This window comes from Prionailurus viverrinus, chromosome B3 (genome assembly GCF_022837055.1).
Source record: "Prionailurus viverrinus isolate Anna chromosome B3, UM_Priviv_1.0, whole genome shotgun sequence".
NCBI classification, from domain to species: domain Eukaryota; kingdom Metazoa; phylum Chordata; class Mammalia; order Carnivora; family Felidae; genus Prionailurus; species Prionailurus viverrinus.
The window spans coordinates 131,664,941-131,682,752 of record NC_062566.1 but is presented as its reverse complement, the minus strand read 5'-3'; the positions used below and the strand labels follow the sequence as shown (position 1 = coordinate 131,682,752).

At 58.1% G+C, this 17,812-nt stretch overlaps 1 protein-coding gene across 4 annotated transcripts in view; it reads left to right on the top strand.

Annotated features, from left to right (window-relative positions):
• ITPK1 (inositol-tetrakisphosphate 1-kinase) overlaps nucleotides 1–15,574 on the top strand; it is a 180,358-nt gene extending 164,784 nt beyond the window's left edge. For all 4 annotated transcript variants that reach the window (XM_047862682.1, XM_047862681.1, XM_047862683.1 and 1 more), the window contains 3 exons: nucleotides 4,193–4,260; nucleotides 8,667–8,829; nucleotides 13,359–15,574. In XM_047862682.1, the coding sequence (XP_047718638.1) occupies nucleotides 4,193–4,260; nucleotides 8,667–8,829; nucleotides 13,359–13,717 (590 nt within the window). In that variant the 3' untranslated portion in view covers nucleotides 13,718–15,574. The remainder of the gene's footprint in view (nucleotides 1–4,192; nucleotides 4,261–8,666; nucleotides 8,830–13,358) is intronic.
• The last annotated feature ends 2,238 nt before the right edge of the window (nucleotides 15,575–17,812 follow it).

Below are 17,812 nucleotides of genomic sequence, written 5' to 3'. Positions count from 1 at the left end.
GGAGACACAGAATCTGAAGCAGGCTCCGGGTTCTGAGCTGTCAGCACAGAACCCGACGTGGGGCTCGAACCCACTAACTGCAATATCATGACCTGAGCCAAAGTCGGACACTTAACTGACTGAGCCACCCAGGCGCCCCTCTTTTTTTTATTTTTACCCAAATCCCCTCTACCTGTAAGAAATTTACTGCCACGTTTCCTTCCTTTCCAGACAAAGGAAAGGAAGTTTTCTCCTTTTCCTCCCTGTTACAAAGTGCTGGGCCAGTTTCTGTCTCAGCCCTGGGAGCCGTTTGCAGCCAGGCACAGGCTCTGTGTTGAGGATGAGGCTCCATGTTTCTGTGTCTTCTCATGACTGTGTTTCTTCTCATGACAGGTTGCCAGTTTTCCATAAAATGTAGGCTGGGGAGTAGGTAAACTCACAGAGCCAATGCAGGAATGTTTATTATGCTCAGGCAAGTTGAATAACTTTCAGCATGTCCGTCCATCCATCCCAAAGCCGATTTCATGTCTGCGGTCTTCAGGGCATCGTGCCAGGGAGCCGGCGCGGGCTTTGTTCTCTTTATGTGCGTGTTCTTTCCAGATGAGAAGCATAACTCGACAGGGGTCCTTTAAGCTGGACCACTTGAGCAGCGGGCTCTGGGGCTCTGGCCTCTTTCCAGCCCCCACACTGGCTTTCCGGTTTCCCTTGTCCAGTGTGGCCTACAGCTTCCCCATCCACGCAAGGAGCTGTGGGATTCTTCAGGACCTGGGGGGCGGGGAGCCAGGGACACTAGCCTTCCCTCCATAACGACCATGCTCTGTTGATTTTCAGGTGCACTTGTGGTTTTCCCTGTTAACGTCTCTGAAGTCAGGTGATTTTTTAGAGCCAGGCATCTTCTAGTTGCTTCTGCTGGCGTGAAAGTCAGGTTCTTACTGAGAGGGTTGGTGTTGGCTTGTGTCAGCCACTAGGAACACGTATCCTATGCCTGTCGTTCACAGTTGGGGAGATTGCTCCCCTGTCTCTACCCAGTGCCAGGACCGAGATAGGCACGTCTCTGTGTTCCCCTCTTGTGCAGTGGATTTACTTTTGTTTCCTGTACTGTGTGGACTAGTGCCTTTATTTTGCCCTTCTCCCTGGGCCTTTTTTCCCTTAGGGGTACATCAAAGAATGATATCACTTGCCACGTAGAGCTGGGGTCAGCAGACTTTTTCTGCAAAAGCCTAGATAGTAAATATTTCCAACTCTGTCATAATTATTTAATGCTGCCCTTGCGGCATGAAAGCAGCTGTAGACAGTATGTTAGCACCTGGGCCTGGCTGTGTTCCAATAAAACTTTATTTACAAATGGCAGGTGACAGGCTAGGTTTGGCTTTCAGTCTCTGGTTTGCCGATCTGTCATCTAGAGCCTCTCTAGTGTAATGGATGCCGTATTTCCTTGAGCCTGCCATGTGCCCAGCCCTGTGCCTGGTAACTGATCCAGTAGGTGACTAGATAGTCAGCCAAGTATCCTGCCCTCATGTGTTTCTATTCTAGTGGGAGAACCCCCACATGCGGAAAGAAAGAATAAAAAGATGCATCGTGGCATAGATGAAGGGCTCCAGAGGAAACAGTGGGTCCTGGGACACCGCTGGGTGAGGGAGCCAGAGCTGGCCTCTCTGTGGAGCTGATACTTGTATGGGATCTAGAAGAAGATCTGGGCCTCCGTCTGCAGCACTGTGACGTGCCCCCCTCCCCAGAGACACACATGAAGAGTAAGCAAATAAAGCTGAAGAAAGTGTGGTCCGTGCTCATAACTGCTGAGTTACTGCAATATTTGGGGATTAAACCTGTCATTTACTCTGTTTTGAACCTGTTCTTCTTGTCCATACGTCAAGGGCCGAAAGCACCCATTTTCCCCTCATTGCCTTCCCGCCCCCGTGGGGCGCTGGTAGTGGTTCGTTACTCACACTGTGTGTCTCAGGACTGTTCCAGACACTGGGAGTGAGTGGATGGGGTCCCAAATCCAGAGTGGTCCTGTGATCGGAGTGTCAGGGCCCAGCCAGGTCCGTCTTCAGAGGAAGTGGGTATCTTAAAGCTCCCCAAGGAACTGGCATCGGAGGACACGTGACCCACTCTGACCTGTCTCAGCTTCCCAGTGTCCTGGGCCAGGGAGTGTCTGGAAGTTGCCCACACCCCCTCTGGCCGCTGTTCAGGCCACACACGGGTGGTACTTGAGCAGAGCCCCCCCCCCCCCCCCCCACTGCCACCATCATTGCTGAATAGTCCCCTGGCCTGAGCCCCCAGGTCAGAGTTAGCCCAGGAGGAGAAACAGTCTCCTTGGAGAACGGTCCACGTTTTTTATTGGTGTCCCTTCCACAAGAAACTGTTGGGTGATGTGGTCTGTCCGGTCCAGTGAGTGCTGGGTGTGCCTTTCTGAGTGCCCAGCTTCTTCCCTTCCTGGCAGAGTTAAGCACCGTGGTGTTGCCTTGTGGCTCCTGCAGGCTTCCCAGCCTCCCTGAACTTGGCTATGTCTACCTGCTCTGTGTGGCCCCCCTCCCCAGGCTTGCTCTGCTACCCTTGGGGACCCTCGGGGTGGGTGGGAGGCACCCTGAGCTTGGTGGGGTTGGGCCAGGCCGGGCTACAGGGCAGAAAGGTGGGCAGTGCCCGCGGAAGGCCAGAACACCTGTTGCAGCTGCTCGAGGCCCACTCTGTCCTCCGGCCCACAGGGCTTGCCACCCCTGAAGGCCCCCTCTCTTGGCTCTCGGAGCCCAGGAGTAGAGATTGGTGGGGCTGCTTGGCACAAGTCCTGCAGGGTGTTTATTTTCCCCAGGCTCCTCCCCAGGACCGTCTCTCGTGCCCCCCGTCTGGACTGGCTCTGGTCGGAGCGGCGGGAGGACTGTCGGGCACACCGGGGCGGCAAGGGGCCTGTGTGCCCCGCTAGCGGGAAGGATGCCAGGTACCTCTCAGCGCCTGCCTGCTTGGCCTCCGCCCGAATCACTTCCTCATGCATGATTGTTGCGGCGCCGTAATCCTGGAGCTGGTGGGGGTCGTTGGCAATCAGAGCGGGTGCCCCGCTGTGGCCTGGCCCCTGCACGCCATGGTGCTTCCACCAAGGCCCTTCCTGTCCTGCGCTTAGGGACCCAGGTCCCAGGGATGAGCAGTATGTCCTGAGGACGAGAGCCACAATGGCCCACTCTGGAAAGACTGAAGCAGAGGCTGCTGGGGCCACATAGGGGCTCATGGCCCAGGACATCCCCATGCCATTCTTGGTGGGGGGCACGGGGCGGTGGAGCTCGTGGTTTTGTGATTCTTGCATTTGTGTGCCCATGCTTCCAAGTGCTCGAGAGAACGTGTGACCGACCGACCGCACTCCAGGGGGTGGACAGACAAACCAGCTGCTTGTTGCTCTCATTATTCTTGGGATCAGCCTGCCCCTCTGGGTGCCCCAATGGGACTGAGAGTGTGATGGGCGATGGCCATGGGTCAGGGAAGTATGGGGTGGGAGGAGGTGAAGCGCATTTCGGGCGGGCTGTGCCGGCTTCCAAAGCCAAACAGATTACTCTGTATGCTTTCTTGGATGGATCCTATAGCAGCCCGTGTTCTGATTTCCTATTTTTTCCCCCTAAATAGTTGGGATACAGCAGAACCCTTTATATTTGAAACACTCACGTGCCAAGTAGCAGCTTGGGCATTTCTCACGTGCTACCCTGAAAAGGAGTTCTCTGAGCAGATACCGGGAGGGGCTGGGAATACTGGATTCAGTGGCATTTACCGGTCCTCCGACCTTGATTTTACTTGCCATTGACTTTGGGCCTTTGATATTCTGGTGCACCGCATTTCCCGCTCACTCGGCCACCACTCCATCCCCTTTCTAGTGCCATGTCCGTAAGACACATTAGACACACTTTGGGAATGGGGCCTTGGGTGTGGGGGAAAACCAGATCTAAGATACCATAAGATCGTAGCAGAGGTAGGCTCATTAAGGTCATTATTTTTGTATGGGAGGAAGGCTTGAAGCGGGAGCCCTGATCAGGCGTGTTTCCGTCCACGGGGCAGTGTCCTCATGTCTTGGGGGCGCCCGGCTCACTGGGGCCCTGGGTTGGCTGCTGTTGGACGCTGAAAACTACGGCCACCGTGGCCGTGGCTGGGGTGGTGCTGCCCCCTGGTGTCAGGTGGTGGAGTCACCATAACTGCTTTAAGCTCACTCCGGCTCCTTCTTGTCTTTGCTTTTCAGACCGCGAGTCCATCTTCTTCAACAGCCACAACGTGTCAAAGCCGGAGTCTTCATCGGTCCTGACCGCGGTATGTTCCTTCTGCCGTGTTGGCCGTGTTCCCTCCCAAGCCTGGGTGTGCACAGCGTGCTGTCGGTGGTGAGGCCCAGGCCTGAGCTCCAGCAGAGCAGGGTGGAAGGACCTTCGTCTCCCTGCCGGGGGCCGGAGACCCCTTTGCTTTGCTTGCTTCAGGCTTTCGTGCCGATGGCCATCATAGCCACACTCGTTTACCACTAGTTTCCTCCCAGTGGAAGCTTTTCTAACTCTTCTCCCAGAATGAGGACTCCCTCCCCTGATACATCCCCGCCCCCCCCCCCCCCCACCCCCCGCCCCATGTCACGGATATTGTGGAGACCTGCTGCCTTTTTCCTGATTTAAGAAAAGGGGTGGGAGGTGACACCATCTCGGCTTCCTTTTTCTTTCCTTGTCCACGTGAATCCAGTAAGCGTTGTCAAGGGCCTGCTGCTACTTCTGTGGGGGCAGGAGGGCTCGCTCGGGGCGACCGTTCCGTGAACGTCACCGTGTGTCAGGAGCCATCCTAGACGCCGCAGGGGATCACAGCCAGGCCTGGACACAGCCTTGCGGGAGCAGGGCGGACAGCTCCATTTTCCTGAGCGGGGAGGCTAATGTTCGGCGAGGTTAAGGAACTTCTCCAAACTCACAAGACTGTTCACTCAGGGGCCAAGCTAGGATATGACCCCGGATTGGTCTGATTCCAAAGCTGGGTCTTTGGGGAATTTAGGGCTTCTTATCACACTGGCATGTGCAAAGCAGTCTTTACCCAGAGCAGAGAGTTAGAAATTGCCATGGGGCAGGTTCTTAATGTTTAATTATTTTTGAGAGGGAGAGAGAGGGGGGAGGAGGGAAGGAGGGAGGAAGGGCAGAGGGAGAGGGAGCCACAGAATGTGAAGCAGGCTCCAGGCTCCGAGCTGTCAGCACAGAGCCCGCTGTGGGACTCGAACCCACAAACCGTGAGATCATGACCTGAGCTGAAGTCGGCCATGGGGCAACTTCTGCCATCCCTCCCAAGTCCAGCAAGCCAACGGCCTCTGCTGTTGCTTCCCCTGACCTTGGAGCCCTGTGCCTCATCTCCTGCTCCTGAGTCATGGCCGTCCCGGCTAATCCGGGAGGATCTGCCTGTGTCCTGGGATGTTCTCATCGACAACATCCACGGTAGGCCGCTGCCCCTGGGCCTCACACCCCCACTTCCTGTGTTGGGGGCACGCACTTGCCTACTACCTCCTGCCCCCCTGCTCCAGGCCGCCCGTTCGTTTCTTGTTTGTGTCTGGTTCCTCTGAGGAGCTGGCAGCGTGCAGAGGGTTTTACAGAGCATGGGTGTGGACAGGGACCTGGAGGGAGCACCAGTGTCCCTCCAGATGCTGATAGGCGTTCCCCAGGAATGAGTTCCATGTTCTCCAAGGAAGCTTAGAGAACAACCAGATTTTAAACAGAACCCCACAGCGCCTGTCTGTGTGCACTGTAAAAAGATGGAAAAAGCTGTTTTGCGCAAGAAAAGATTTTCTGGTCTTCCAGCCCTCGGAGACTTTGGGCTGGTGCAGTTCCTCGGGGCTCATTCCTGAAAGGCTCTCAGACCTTGTTTGGCTGGTGGCTCTGGGCAGGGGTGGCATTCCACAGACTTGTGGGAAGCTGTCCCTGCCAGTCCCAATGTGGCTCTCGTGGCCCCTGGGGCTGTTAATTGAGGCCAGTGGGTCCCAGGTAACCTTGGGTAATCACCTGTCTGTTGCTCGGCGTGTGTCTTCATCTGTGGGCTGGGAAAGCTTAGAGACACTTCTGAGCCTCCTCTCCACCTGTGCTCCACCATCACCTCCTTCCCCTCAGCTCGTGACTGCTCTTCAGGAAGCCCAGAAGTGACACCATGTGAAAGTAGACAGGGGAATGGCACTCAGCCATACCCTTCCTGTTCAAGACGCAGGCCCCTCCTACACACCCACAGGCCAGCCTGACACAGTTCGACTCCAGACTCGCCTCCTGGCTTCCTCCCTCCCACCATCAAGGCCTCATGCAGAAAGCCTTGTCCTCGCCTTGAAGCCCTACCTCCTTCCCTGGCTGGAGGCCCCTGAGGGTGAACCTGACTCCCACACCCAACTTACAGGCCCCCAGACACTGCTACATAAGAGTGTGGACACTGACAAGATTGGCTGGCGTCACACCCAAGCTCCACAACATTTCGGCCGTGTGGCCTGGGAATCGCATCGTCGTCTCTCTGAGCCTCTGTTTCCCCATCCTGCCGCGCAGGGCGGTCATGGGATTCGGGGAGTTACTGGATGCAGAGCGCCCAGACGTGCGCCGGAGTGTGCCGGAAGCACTCAGCCCACCATGCTGGGGGAGGAGGGTGATCGTGGTGATCCGGAGGACCACCCCTCACCTCCTCTGTTGCCTCCCCATTCCCCAGAACATCACTGTAGCCTTCGCACTTACAACCCATGGGCAGGATTCCCGTGCCTTTATCTTGTCCTGGGATGGCTAGTTAGTTTAATGTAATCAAACAGCTTCGGGAGGATTTCTGAGATGCCTTGGCTGAGCTGAGAAAGTGCTTTTGTAAACAGTGTGTTAATACAGCAGCCGTACCCCACCCCCCTTGCTGGTGGACCTGTGCTGCAAGCCTTAAACCTTAGCTTCTCGGATCCTACGTCCCGTGGTGCAGGTGTTTTTATTACCTCATTTATTGGAGCGAGAAAACAAGACCCAGAAGTGTACATTACGGCTCAGGGCGTGCGGGAGGAAATGGGCTGTGCCATGGTGTCTGCCTGGCTCCCTCTGACCTGGGGAGGACCTGGGGCCACAGATCCCGTGGCTGAGCTGCCTCGATGCGCTGAGCCTCTGACTGGCGAAAGGGAGCACAGAATGGGGGGTACCTGCCCAGGCTTGGGCGGGTGCTAAGTGACAAGGGCTTGTCACAGGCAGTCTGCCACTGGCCCCTTAGAAAGTATTTCCTCTGATAGCACACCAAGGCAGCAGGGTCGTGGGTTTGAGGGGCCCCGCCGGTTGTGCACAGCCCACGGGCGTGGCTTCACAGGGGACCACTGATGGTGCCCGCCGTGGGCTCCTCAGTCGGGGCATGTGTGCAAGCTCCCCATTGGCCGTTGTAGCTACCTGTGCCGGGGTAAGAGCCATTTGTCCTTGGTGCCCAGGGCTCTGTCCCCAGCCCTCCTGACTCAGCTTCACTTTTTTTTTTTAAATGGGGTGAAATTCACATAACATACAACATAGCCATTTTAAGGTAATAATTCAGTAACGTTTTCTGCATTCCCCATGTTGTGCCTATTACCACCTCTGCCAAGTTCCGAGACATTTTCGTCACCTCAGAGGAAAACTCTGTGGCTATGAAGCATTTCTGCCACCTTCCCTCTTCTTCCCAACCCCCACCACCACTAGTCTGCTTTTCATCTCCACGGACTTGCCTGTTCTGGACCTTTCGTGTTAACCTGTAAATATTAATGTGTAACCCATCGTGTTTGGCTTCTCATACTTTGCCTGACGTCTTCAGGGTTCACCCACGCCATACCATTGTATGGCTGAATAATGTTCCATTGTGTGGGTAACACAGTTTGTTGATCCCACGTTTTGATGGGCACTTCGGGTTGGTTTCCTTCCACCTTTGGCCGGTGCTCTGAACATTGGGTTACAACTACCTGTTTTCAGTCTTTTGGTTACATATACCCAGGAGTGGAAGTGCTGGTCACGTGGTAATTCTGTGTTAAAAGTTTTTGATCCAGCATCAACTTCATTTCTGACGGATCACTCACCCTTCTTCCTCTTTGGCTTCTGAGCCCTGTAGCCCCCAGGACTCCAGTATTTTTGAGCACCTCCTGTAACCTTCTCCTGACTCAGAGGTCACACAGTGCTATCCCTGCTCTAGAATGCAAGGGTAGCACCTCCTCCCAGTGGGGCAGACACTGTTCCCACCACATCAGGGACCTCCCCATGCAGAGGATAGGGACCTCGTTGGTCCTGTTTGAGCAAACTGAGGCACAGTGAGGCCGAGTACTTCTCCCTGGGACCACAGAGCTAGAAAGTCACTGTCAGGATTCAAATCCATGTTCCCTCCATCCCACACACTTCTCAAGGTTCCCCTTCCTCTGTGGCCCTTCTAGGGGCCGAGCTTGAGCCCGTGAAAATCTGTGTGGCTGTCCCAGGCTGGCTGGGACGAGAGCAGAGGACGATTGGGGTGGGGCAGTCCTCCCAGCTTGTTACAGGGACTAGAGGGGTCACGCACACTGTATACTTTGTTCCTGCCCAACTGGTGGGACATGGGAAGTGGCCGTGTGAGTGCAACTCACCAGGGATCTGTCCTGCCTCCTTGCCTGACGCTAATGCCAAGCTTGGGGCACCTGAGGCAGGGTCTCTGTGTCTGGCGTGGCATTGCACCTCCCCACCGTGGCCTGACTTGACTTGCATGTGTGTATATGTTGGCAGCTGGACAAGATCGAGGGCGTGTTTGAGCGGCCGAGTGACGAGGTCATCCGGGAGCTGTCCCGGGCCCTTCGGCAGGCGCTGGGTGTGTCGCTGTTTGGGATCGACATCATCATCAATAACCAGACGGGGCAGCACGCTGTTATCGACATCAACGCCTTCCCAGGTGAGCGGTGGGGCCACCTTTATCCGTACACTGGTGTCCTTGGGTAATGGGGCGGGTGGGCCCGGCTGATCAGCTTCCTCCCTCCCTGCTGGCAGGGCCTGGGATAAATGTGGTCCTGCTAAGCCTCAGCCCCACCTGCAAAATGGGTCTATGGTATGTGGTGAAGTTGGCAAACAAGGTCGGTGCATCCAGCCAGGGTGAACCTGGGCGCTTAGTGGGCCCGCACTAAACCCATTCTTTTATCTTCCTCACTGACCCTGCGCCATCGGTGTTAGCCTTTGTTGGCGGAACCTCAGCTACTCTGTTGGGCTTGTAGATTTCGAGACCTGAAAGGACCCCAGAGAGAGTACGTCCTCCACAGTTTATGTGCAGGGAGTCGACTTTCCCAGGGAGGGAGAAATTACTGCACGTTACAGTACTGGTTGGTGGCGGGGCCGTGCTCCTGCCCCCACCCTGAACTGTAGTGCTGGGGACGGGCCTTGGAGCCGGCCAGCTCCCCGTGGCAACGGCGCCTGCTCCCTGCCGTCTGCCAGAGCCCTGAGGCAGGCAGCATGTGCTGGGGCCCTCAGGGCTGCTGGCACAGCCTGGCTCCCCCGTGCTCCTCTCTTCTTGGTGGGACATAGCACCCGGAGAACCTTCAGTGGGGCTGTTACATCCCACAAGGATGATGGCCGTGACGTCCCCAGCTGACTTTCCCCGGAATGAGCCCACTCTGCCTGGGGGCACCCTGAGGCTGACTCGTCCACCCTCCCAGCTGGCTTTGATTCTCACCTTTATTAAGTAGCAGCGGTGGAGGTAAAGTCACTCACTGCTCAGTGGGTATAAAAACATTCAGGAAACGATTCGTACCTTAGGGAGGTTAGCATCTCCAGGGAGAGCCCATGCGTGGCATGCAGGGACTGCTCAGGGGTGTCTGCAAGGTGTGAGACAAGACCTCATGTGCGGGGTGCAGAGTGTGACTTCAGGCTGTGCGGCTCCTGGGCGTCAGGCTGGGGGCCTGACATGTGTCCCCTTGCACTCCTCAGGCCCCACCACCATTACAAGTCATAGCCAGGGAAACCGAGGCTGGGAGGACACCACTGGCTCCTTAAGTCATTCAGTTGACTTTTATCGAGGGCCTACTGTGTGTCCCAGCTGGTCATCTAGTAACACATGCAGGTACAGCGTGACCATGATGGCCAGAGCCCTTCCTTCAGAGGACAGGAGGTGCCCAGGGGCTCCTTCTTGAGGTGGTGGCATTGGAGCAGAGCCCGGCAAGGAGGGAAGGAGCTACCCCCCAAGGGCTCTGGAAGGGACTGTGACAAGGAGGGCCAGAGATGAGCCCGCCATATGCCATGGTGAGAATGTGGGCTTTCGCTCTGAGCTGGACCAGAGCGGCTGACTGAGGCCAGCATTCCTTTATAGAAACTCAGGCCTGTTGGGACAATGGCCTGTGTTCCTCCCGTCACCCTGGGTGGAGCCTGAATGGAGACTTGGGTGTTGCCGGAGGTGGGGTTTTCATGAGGAAGTGACGGAATGAATGAGAGAGATCAAGGGAATACAGGGCGTGTCAAGGGAACAATTACAATGAATCAGAGGATCTAAACCCAGGAGGACATGGGGGGGCTGGCAAAGAGGTAGCCTGGCAAAGAGGTAGCCCAGTCAGCGGGTTGGTGGGACGAGGAGGGAGCAGTGCCAGGCTGTTGGGGCAGAAGTTCCAGAAGGATGGAGATGGGAGGTGGTGAGAGCATGAAGCTCTGCCCTTGAGCTTCGGCTTTGTGCAAGGTCCTGAGTCGGCCCCCTCTCCACATGGGCAGTTTGGACTGGGTGTCACGAGGGCGTCCTCTATGCTCAGGAGGGACCGTGATTGTGGGCCCAGATGGCTGGGAGGCTTCCGTCCGAGAGAAGGGCCGCCCAGATGGGGCCAGGCATGGAGGTGGGGGCTGAGGCAGCCGGAACGATGGGCCGAGTCCAGCAGACGCTGCCTGAGGGAGCCTGATGCTGGGGGAAAGCCGGGGGAGCCCAGGGCAGGCCGTGTCCGGGAGACAGCTGCTCCCCGGCCTCTCCCGGCTTGTTTTGCAAGCCTGGGTCTGGAGCACTCGTGGGCCCAACCCGAAGAGTATGTTCCTGGGGAGGCTGCCCTGGGGCCCTGGGTGTTCAGTAGCCCCCTGTCAAAGGGGCCGCGTGCTGGGCTCTGGGAACTAGTAACAGCAGTAGCCGCGGGTGCTGTTGACACGCTTACACAGCAGGCCTGCTCAGAGAGCTTTACTCCCATTTTGTCCACACAATAGCACGGCGTGCACTGAGCTGCCAAGATCTCCCTTTACCCCGTGGAGACATGGAAGTAGGGGCTGGGTGTCTTGTCTGAGCCACGTGGCTACCAAGTGCTGGAGCTGAGACTGGAGCCCTCCCCTCCTGACCTGTCAGCCAAAGCCGTGGGTTCCGATCTTGGCCCTGCCCTTCCAGGCTGCGATGGGACAGGTCATCTGGGGGCGGGGGTTCTCAGCGTTCCCTTCTGCGGACGGGAGCAGTGATTCCCCCCACATGGAGACAGAGGAGATGATGTCGGCACGGTGCCCGGCCCTGAGCTGGCGCCCCGCGGTGCTGGCTCAGCTCAGTCTGTCCTCCCCCGGCATCGGGAGCTGGCTGCCGGCCAGTTCGGGCCGACCCGAGGGGCCTCCCCGGCCTCCAGTTCAGCTTCAGGCCTCCACACCACCCCAGGAAGCCTCAGGAAGCACGTATGTCCTGCCCTGGGCCTTGTCTGGGGGCCTCAGAACAGGACTGCGTCTGTTCCCCGGTGCGGGCCTGACTCGGTTCTCAGCTCTGCTCCCTCTGCTCGTATCCCTACCCTGGAAGCCCAGCAGCCCGCCTGCTGGTTGTCCCTTAGGGGCCTGGCCTGGCCTGGCCTGCCTTTCGGCCCTATGGCTGGAAGAAGCCCCCCCTGTGCTCGGTGGACCGCCCAGGACCACATGATATTCGAGGCACAGATGGCACCAAAGGGCCTGGTTGAGGTCCTGGCACTGCCACTTGGGAGCTTTGTATCCTCTGTAAAATGAGGGTGGCCCTGGGCCCCACTCCCCAGGGACTGCGAGGGACATGCAGCATGCGGCCCGGGGACCAGCGCTTCCTGAGCCTGGGTGAACACCAGCCGTGGGCCCCATCACTGCCTCCACCCGCACCGTGAACGGCCATGTGTCTGTCCGCCTGCGGAAGGGCTCAGTCACTTAACTCTCCGTGCCTCTGTCTCCTCATCTGTGAAACGGGAACACGTTGTGAGGAGGGAGTAAGGGCACATGAACGCACCGTGCATGCCAGCCATTGTACGTGTGTTTAGTTTTGCCGTGGGCATCTCTGCTTCCCCTTCTCGGCCTCGGGCCCGCGATCGTCGACGAATGCCTCCGCCGCCCGGCCCCGGATGGGCTCTTTTGTGACAGGTAGTGCGCCTGCCCTCCTCGCCCAGCCTGTGCCCACGCGGCGAGGCCCATCCTGGAGGATGTGCGAGGGTCCCGGTGACCTCTGAGTGGTGGAGGAGGTCGTCCTGGTGGAGGGAGAAGCCGTACAGGGTGTGAGCAGTGCCTGGAGCCCCTCGCAGAGTGGGCACCTGTTTCTGTCCTGTTCCTGGAGCTGTGTGCCCAGTTCTCATGCCTCCACACTGGATCGGGGAGGTGGGGGTGGGGGGCACCTACTCATGTTGAATTTCTTTCAATGCAGTTTTTGGGGCAGTTAGCAAAATCCTTGCCCTAGATGGGAAACCTGCTTGGTGGGTGGCGCCCAAGGATTTGTTTGCCGACATTTGCCTTCGTGTCTGTGTTGGGAAACGTGGGCCGTGGGCAGGCCCTGGCAGTTTCTGTTCGGGAACCCCAGGCCCTGGTTTGTTAGAGGCACAGGTGTGGGTGGGCAGTGGCCCTGCTGGGGGCACCCGGTCTCCACCCCTTGGCTTTGATGCTCAGAGCACATGGCACAGAGGACCTCCCTGCAGGTATTTTGGGGGTGAGAAGGCAACAGACTCTGTTCCAGGGGTAGCCGCTCTGGATCAGGGGTCTCCCCAGGCATGCCCGCAACGGTCTCCTCCCCCCGCCCCCGAGACCTCTCAGTTGACACAGGAGGAAGCTGAGGCTGGGCCATGTGGAGTGGATGGCTGTTTATGATTTAGGATGGGAGGAGTGCGCCTTCGGTATTGCCACGTCCCTCCATGCCACGTCACGCCACAGGCATCTTGGCACATTTGGGGCGGTGATTAAACGAGACCCTGAAACTGTACCCGAGAGGGACAGGGTATGGGGCGTTTGCCTGTCTGCTGGAGCGCCAAGCGTCTCACACCCTGGGGACAGCCGAATTCAAGGGCTAGCCCGCCCACACCCAGCTTTGAGTCTAGGCTTGATGGCTTCCATCTGTCCCGTTACTTAACTGAGCCTCGGTTTTCTCTATGTCTTGAGAGCGCCCACCTTGAGTCCGGGAGCCCCATAGTCCACCTGTGCCCCGCTCTCCCTGCTGCCCGTCTCCACCCCAGCCTGGCTCAACGCCCTGTGCTGTCTCTTTCCTGCCCACAGGCTATGAGGGCGTCAGCGAGTTCTTCACAGACCTCCTAAACCACGTGGCCACCGTCCTGCAGGGCCAGAGTGCAGCCGTGGCAGCCGCGGGGGACGTGGCCCCACTGAGGCACAGCAGGCTCCTGGCAGAGCAGGCGGGCAGCCTGGCGGGTGAGCGGACGTGCAGCGCCAGCCCGGGCTGCTGCAGCAGCATGATGGGCCAGGACCCACCCTGGGCGTCGGAGGCCGATGCGGGCGGCGTGGGCACGGGCAGCACCGCCAAGCTGCCTCACCAGAGACTCGGTTGCACCGCGGCGGTATCTCCCAGCTTCCAGCAGCACTGCGTGGCCTCACTGGCCACTAAGGCCTCCTCCCAGTAGCCACGGAGCCCAGGACCTGGAGGGCGGCACGGGCCGCAGAGTGCACCTGCTGGGCAAGCAGCTCCCAGCAGTGACGCTCCTACTAAGAATTCCCAGTGATCTGATTCTTTTTTTTGTTTTTTAATTTTTAACCTGATTTTCTGGTGTCATGATCTAAACGAGGGGTGGTGGGGGGGGAGATGGAAGAGAACCCCAAGTGGCCCAGCCTCGGGGAAGATGCCTGATACCTGCTGTGCAGATATCTTCACTGGGTTTACACTTGCTGTGTCTTCAACACTAGGTCTGAATGTGAGGTGGGGTGTGCGTGTGCACGTGTGGCTGCTGTGCGTGTGCACATCCACGTCTGTTCGTCTCGATGGCTGCTGTGGACCAGGCCTTGGGGACCCTGGAGGGGGGCCGTCCCGGGTCAGGCTTTTGGCCACTGAACAGAGTGAGTGAGAGGTTCCTCATCTCTCGCTTTCCTCCAAGCCCCTCGCACCCAGGCCTGGCCCCCTCACTATTCCCCTCCTGCTGGCGGCCTCCACAGCTTTGTGAGGAATGGGGCCTAAAGCCCCAAGCAGGTGTACAGGTGTCCCTCTGAAGAGCCAGAGGAAGCCAGAGGCACACCTACTGTTTCCTTGTGGGGGCTTCGTGCAGGGGGTCTGGGCTGTGGTCTGCCTGTTGCCCACTCACAGAAAGGAAGAAGGAAGCTTCCTGGGGGTGGCTAAGGTCCTTAGTTGGCCTCTACTCTCCACGTCCAGCTCCCTGGAGTCCGCCAGGCCCTTCAACTTGTGTCCCATGCAGCCCTGCAAGGGGGCCTCCCACCCTGGCCAAGCGCCGCTCCCCAGGACCCCGGAGGAGGCTGCCTGGTCGGGAGCCCTCGGGCTGATCTTGCCTGTGCCAAGGATTTGTGCCGTGACTGTGGACAGATCATCCCAGGAGTTGCTGGGCCTCCGTGTCCTTGTCTCTGATGAGCCGTTGAGACCAGAGACCTCTGAAGGGCAGGCTTGGTGCCCTCCACCCTGCAGTGCAGTCTGCCTCTCTGAGAAGTCAGCCCGATGAGCCTCCCCTCGGCCTCGAGGTGATTTGGGGCCTCTTCCCCCGGCCAGGTGGGGGGGGGGGGGGGTGGTGGGTGCTGCCTGTACGCTTCACATCTTTTCGCACCGCCCAGCAGGCCCACCCCACCCTTCCTGCACTCACTGCAAGCCCCAAGCACAGAGCCAGCCAAGTGTGAGGGGAGCTGCAGCCCCAGAGGTGAGGAAGCAGTTACCCCTCCTCCGTGAGAGTACCCCCAGCCCCTGATGGCAGCTTACACCACCAGCTGACCACTCCGCTCCCGCGGTGCAGGCGGGCAGACCGCCCCGCCCCTCTGCAAAGAAAGGGGGCCGGTGAGGGGCTTTGCCAGTCCTGGGACAACGTGAACCTGGGCAAAATGCATAGGACCCCCTGAGCATGATCTTGTGTCCTGAGACATCCATTCACGTTGAGAAAGTGGGAAAGGCGTCCAAGCTGTCGTGCACGGTCCGATGAGGATGGCCCGAGAGAGGCTGCTGAACTGGGCACTCAGAGGTACCTTCGGGCCCGGCTCAGCAGGGGCATGGGGGTCACCCACCTTTGGGAAAGGAAGGACTGGGTGGGGGCCGCCCTCAAGCTGCACTGGGCCTAGGGCGAGGACAGGTGCTGTTGGGACTGCCCGGCTGCCCTGGAAAGGAGGGCCCACCGACTAACTGCGTTTACACGACTTGAGTGTTGAACCCCGATTATAATGTCTGTACAGCGCCTTTCCTAGTCCATCCCTGAGCCCCGGGGAAGCAGGAAAGCGTGGCTGGCCTCTTGCACTGCTTTGTCTCCAAAATAAACTACTGAAATCGAACTGCATTTCACATGTGTTTACAAATGCTGTTGAAAGTTCATGCCATTCTCCTGGTCTCTTAATAAAACAGCTTTACCCTTCTTAAATGAAATTCCAATCCCAATCTGTCTCAGGAACAGGTGGGGGGGGGGGTGCAGTGTGACCCCCGATGCTGGGCTGGGGCCTCTGGCCATATCGTGTTCCTGGGTAACTTACGTCATCCCCCAGGGTCACACGTGCTCAGGTCCAGAGCCCAGATGTCAAGTAACTGTTCCCCACTGGCCTCGATGCGGGTGGCAGGCAAGGTGACCGCTTTTTCTGGAAGCAGAAGCCGAGGGGAGGAGTCTCACTTTGTAAGGACCTGGGAACAGCAGGTGGTGGGAGAGGGAAAGGCCCTGCCTGGCAGCAGGCATCTTATCTTCCCTGCATCGCCCCTGTTCAGCGAACACTGGCCATCCCTGATGTAGGGGTTTCAGGAGCACAGACGAGGAGAGGGGCCATCACCCCCTCATCAGTGGTGACGAGGCACCAACCAGCGACCTCCACTCCCAGGGTCACTTGGGTGCACACTGACTCTTTTGGGTCCCAGGACACACTCTCTGTAGAGTTGATTTCCCCTCAGGCCTTGTGGTTTCCACATCAGGGAAAGACAGATCCACTAAAATGCCGCATCTTCCTTGGCCCCTTAGCAGTATCTCCCCCCAAAGGCTTGGTGGTACTCCCTCTGGGTCAGAGGCTCTGGAACCTTGCAGGGCCCCTGGGAAGGGTCTGCTGTGGTGTGTGCATGTGTAGCCCCTAGAGTTGGCCCTGCCAGGATCATGGGGGCAGTTAGGACTCTGATTCCCAAGCCTCTGTTTGCCAGTTGGTGGGCATGTTGGGGTCTGTGGCCCTCAGCACCTGTCTTGGTGGTGTTCAGTGGCCGGGGCTCCCGGAGGCACTCCTGATTTCAAGGGCTCCCGGAGCAAGTACCAGGGCCATATTTTGGCTAGGGCCATGGGTAAGTACAGAGCGTCAGTTGCAAGGTCTCTGCCCTGGACAGCCCGTAACAGAGACTTTGGGCCAGGTTCTGCTTGCGGATGCTTTGTCCAACGATGTGATTCCACAGACATTAGGCCCCACTTGAGTGCAGGCCCTTGATGTCTGTTGTCTTCAAGAGGGCCCAGCAGAGTCTCCTGGTGTAGCATCCTTGCCATTGGCATTCATGGAAGCGTCTAGGTTTGCGGCCCACAGTGGGTCAGGCTGGGCCTGAAGACACCCGGCACGGCCTGGACGCCTGGAACACCCAAGGAGTTGTATGGTGTATCCTGCAAGTGGGCCTTCATTAATGATGGAGAGAACAATTTGGAAAAAAGAGTTTCTCTCTAACCCAGAGGACTGTCAGGTGGGCCTCGCCCGGTGGAAGGGCCATGGCAAGAAACTAGCTTTCCAGCCAGCTGCGATAAGCAGCTGTTGTCACATGGCCACTCCAAGACCAAGGGAGACTACACGTTCTTGCCCTAGTCTGGGAGATCGGTCCTCTGCTCGGGCACTCACACTGGCCACTGGCCACACAGCCGGTGAATGGCTTGACTGCTGTCCCTGGCGTCTACATCTTCCTCTCTGTGCCCTAGAAAATGATTCGCCTGGCAGGAGCCCCGACAGCCCCTCGCCCTCCACGGGCCCTTGCCCCGAGCTAGCGAGCTTGAGCTGGGTGCTGGCTGTCCTGAAGGCGCATAGCCAGCCCCTCCACCGAGGCTTACCGCGAGGCAGAGAAGTTTCCAGGCTTCTCCCTCTTCTATCTGCCTGGCCCCGCCCTGATACCCCACACATCTGTCTGCCCTGCCCACGCCTGAGCCTGAAGTGATGTGGCTGAGGCTTCAGGCCAACCACACTCCCATTGTTTCTGCCTTTCACGAGGAAGGGCCTGTGCTTTGCCCATTCTCTCTGCACAGTGCTGCCAATGTGATCTTGGAGTGACACTGCCCACCCCCGACACTGTTCAGAGGAGAGCTGTTCCTTGGTCCCACCTGGGCGCTCTCCCTTCTGGTTCTGACCACCCGGGGGCCTTTTTCACGAATGGTTGCATTTTCCCTTCCCGATTTACCCTGACCCGATGGCTTAGAGGGGCTGTTCCTTTCCCGTAGCCTGCCTGACGTCTTCCTCCAGGGCTGCATGTGGGAGCACACCTCTTCGACACCTGTTGCCTCACAAAAAGCTGCTCCCATAGTGATTTCACCGAGACGTTGGTGGTTCTAATTCTAGTGACACCTGTGCTTTGCGACAAA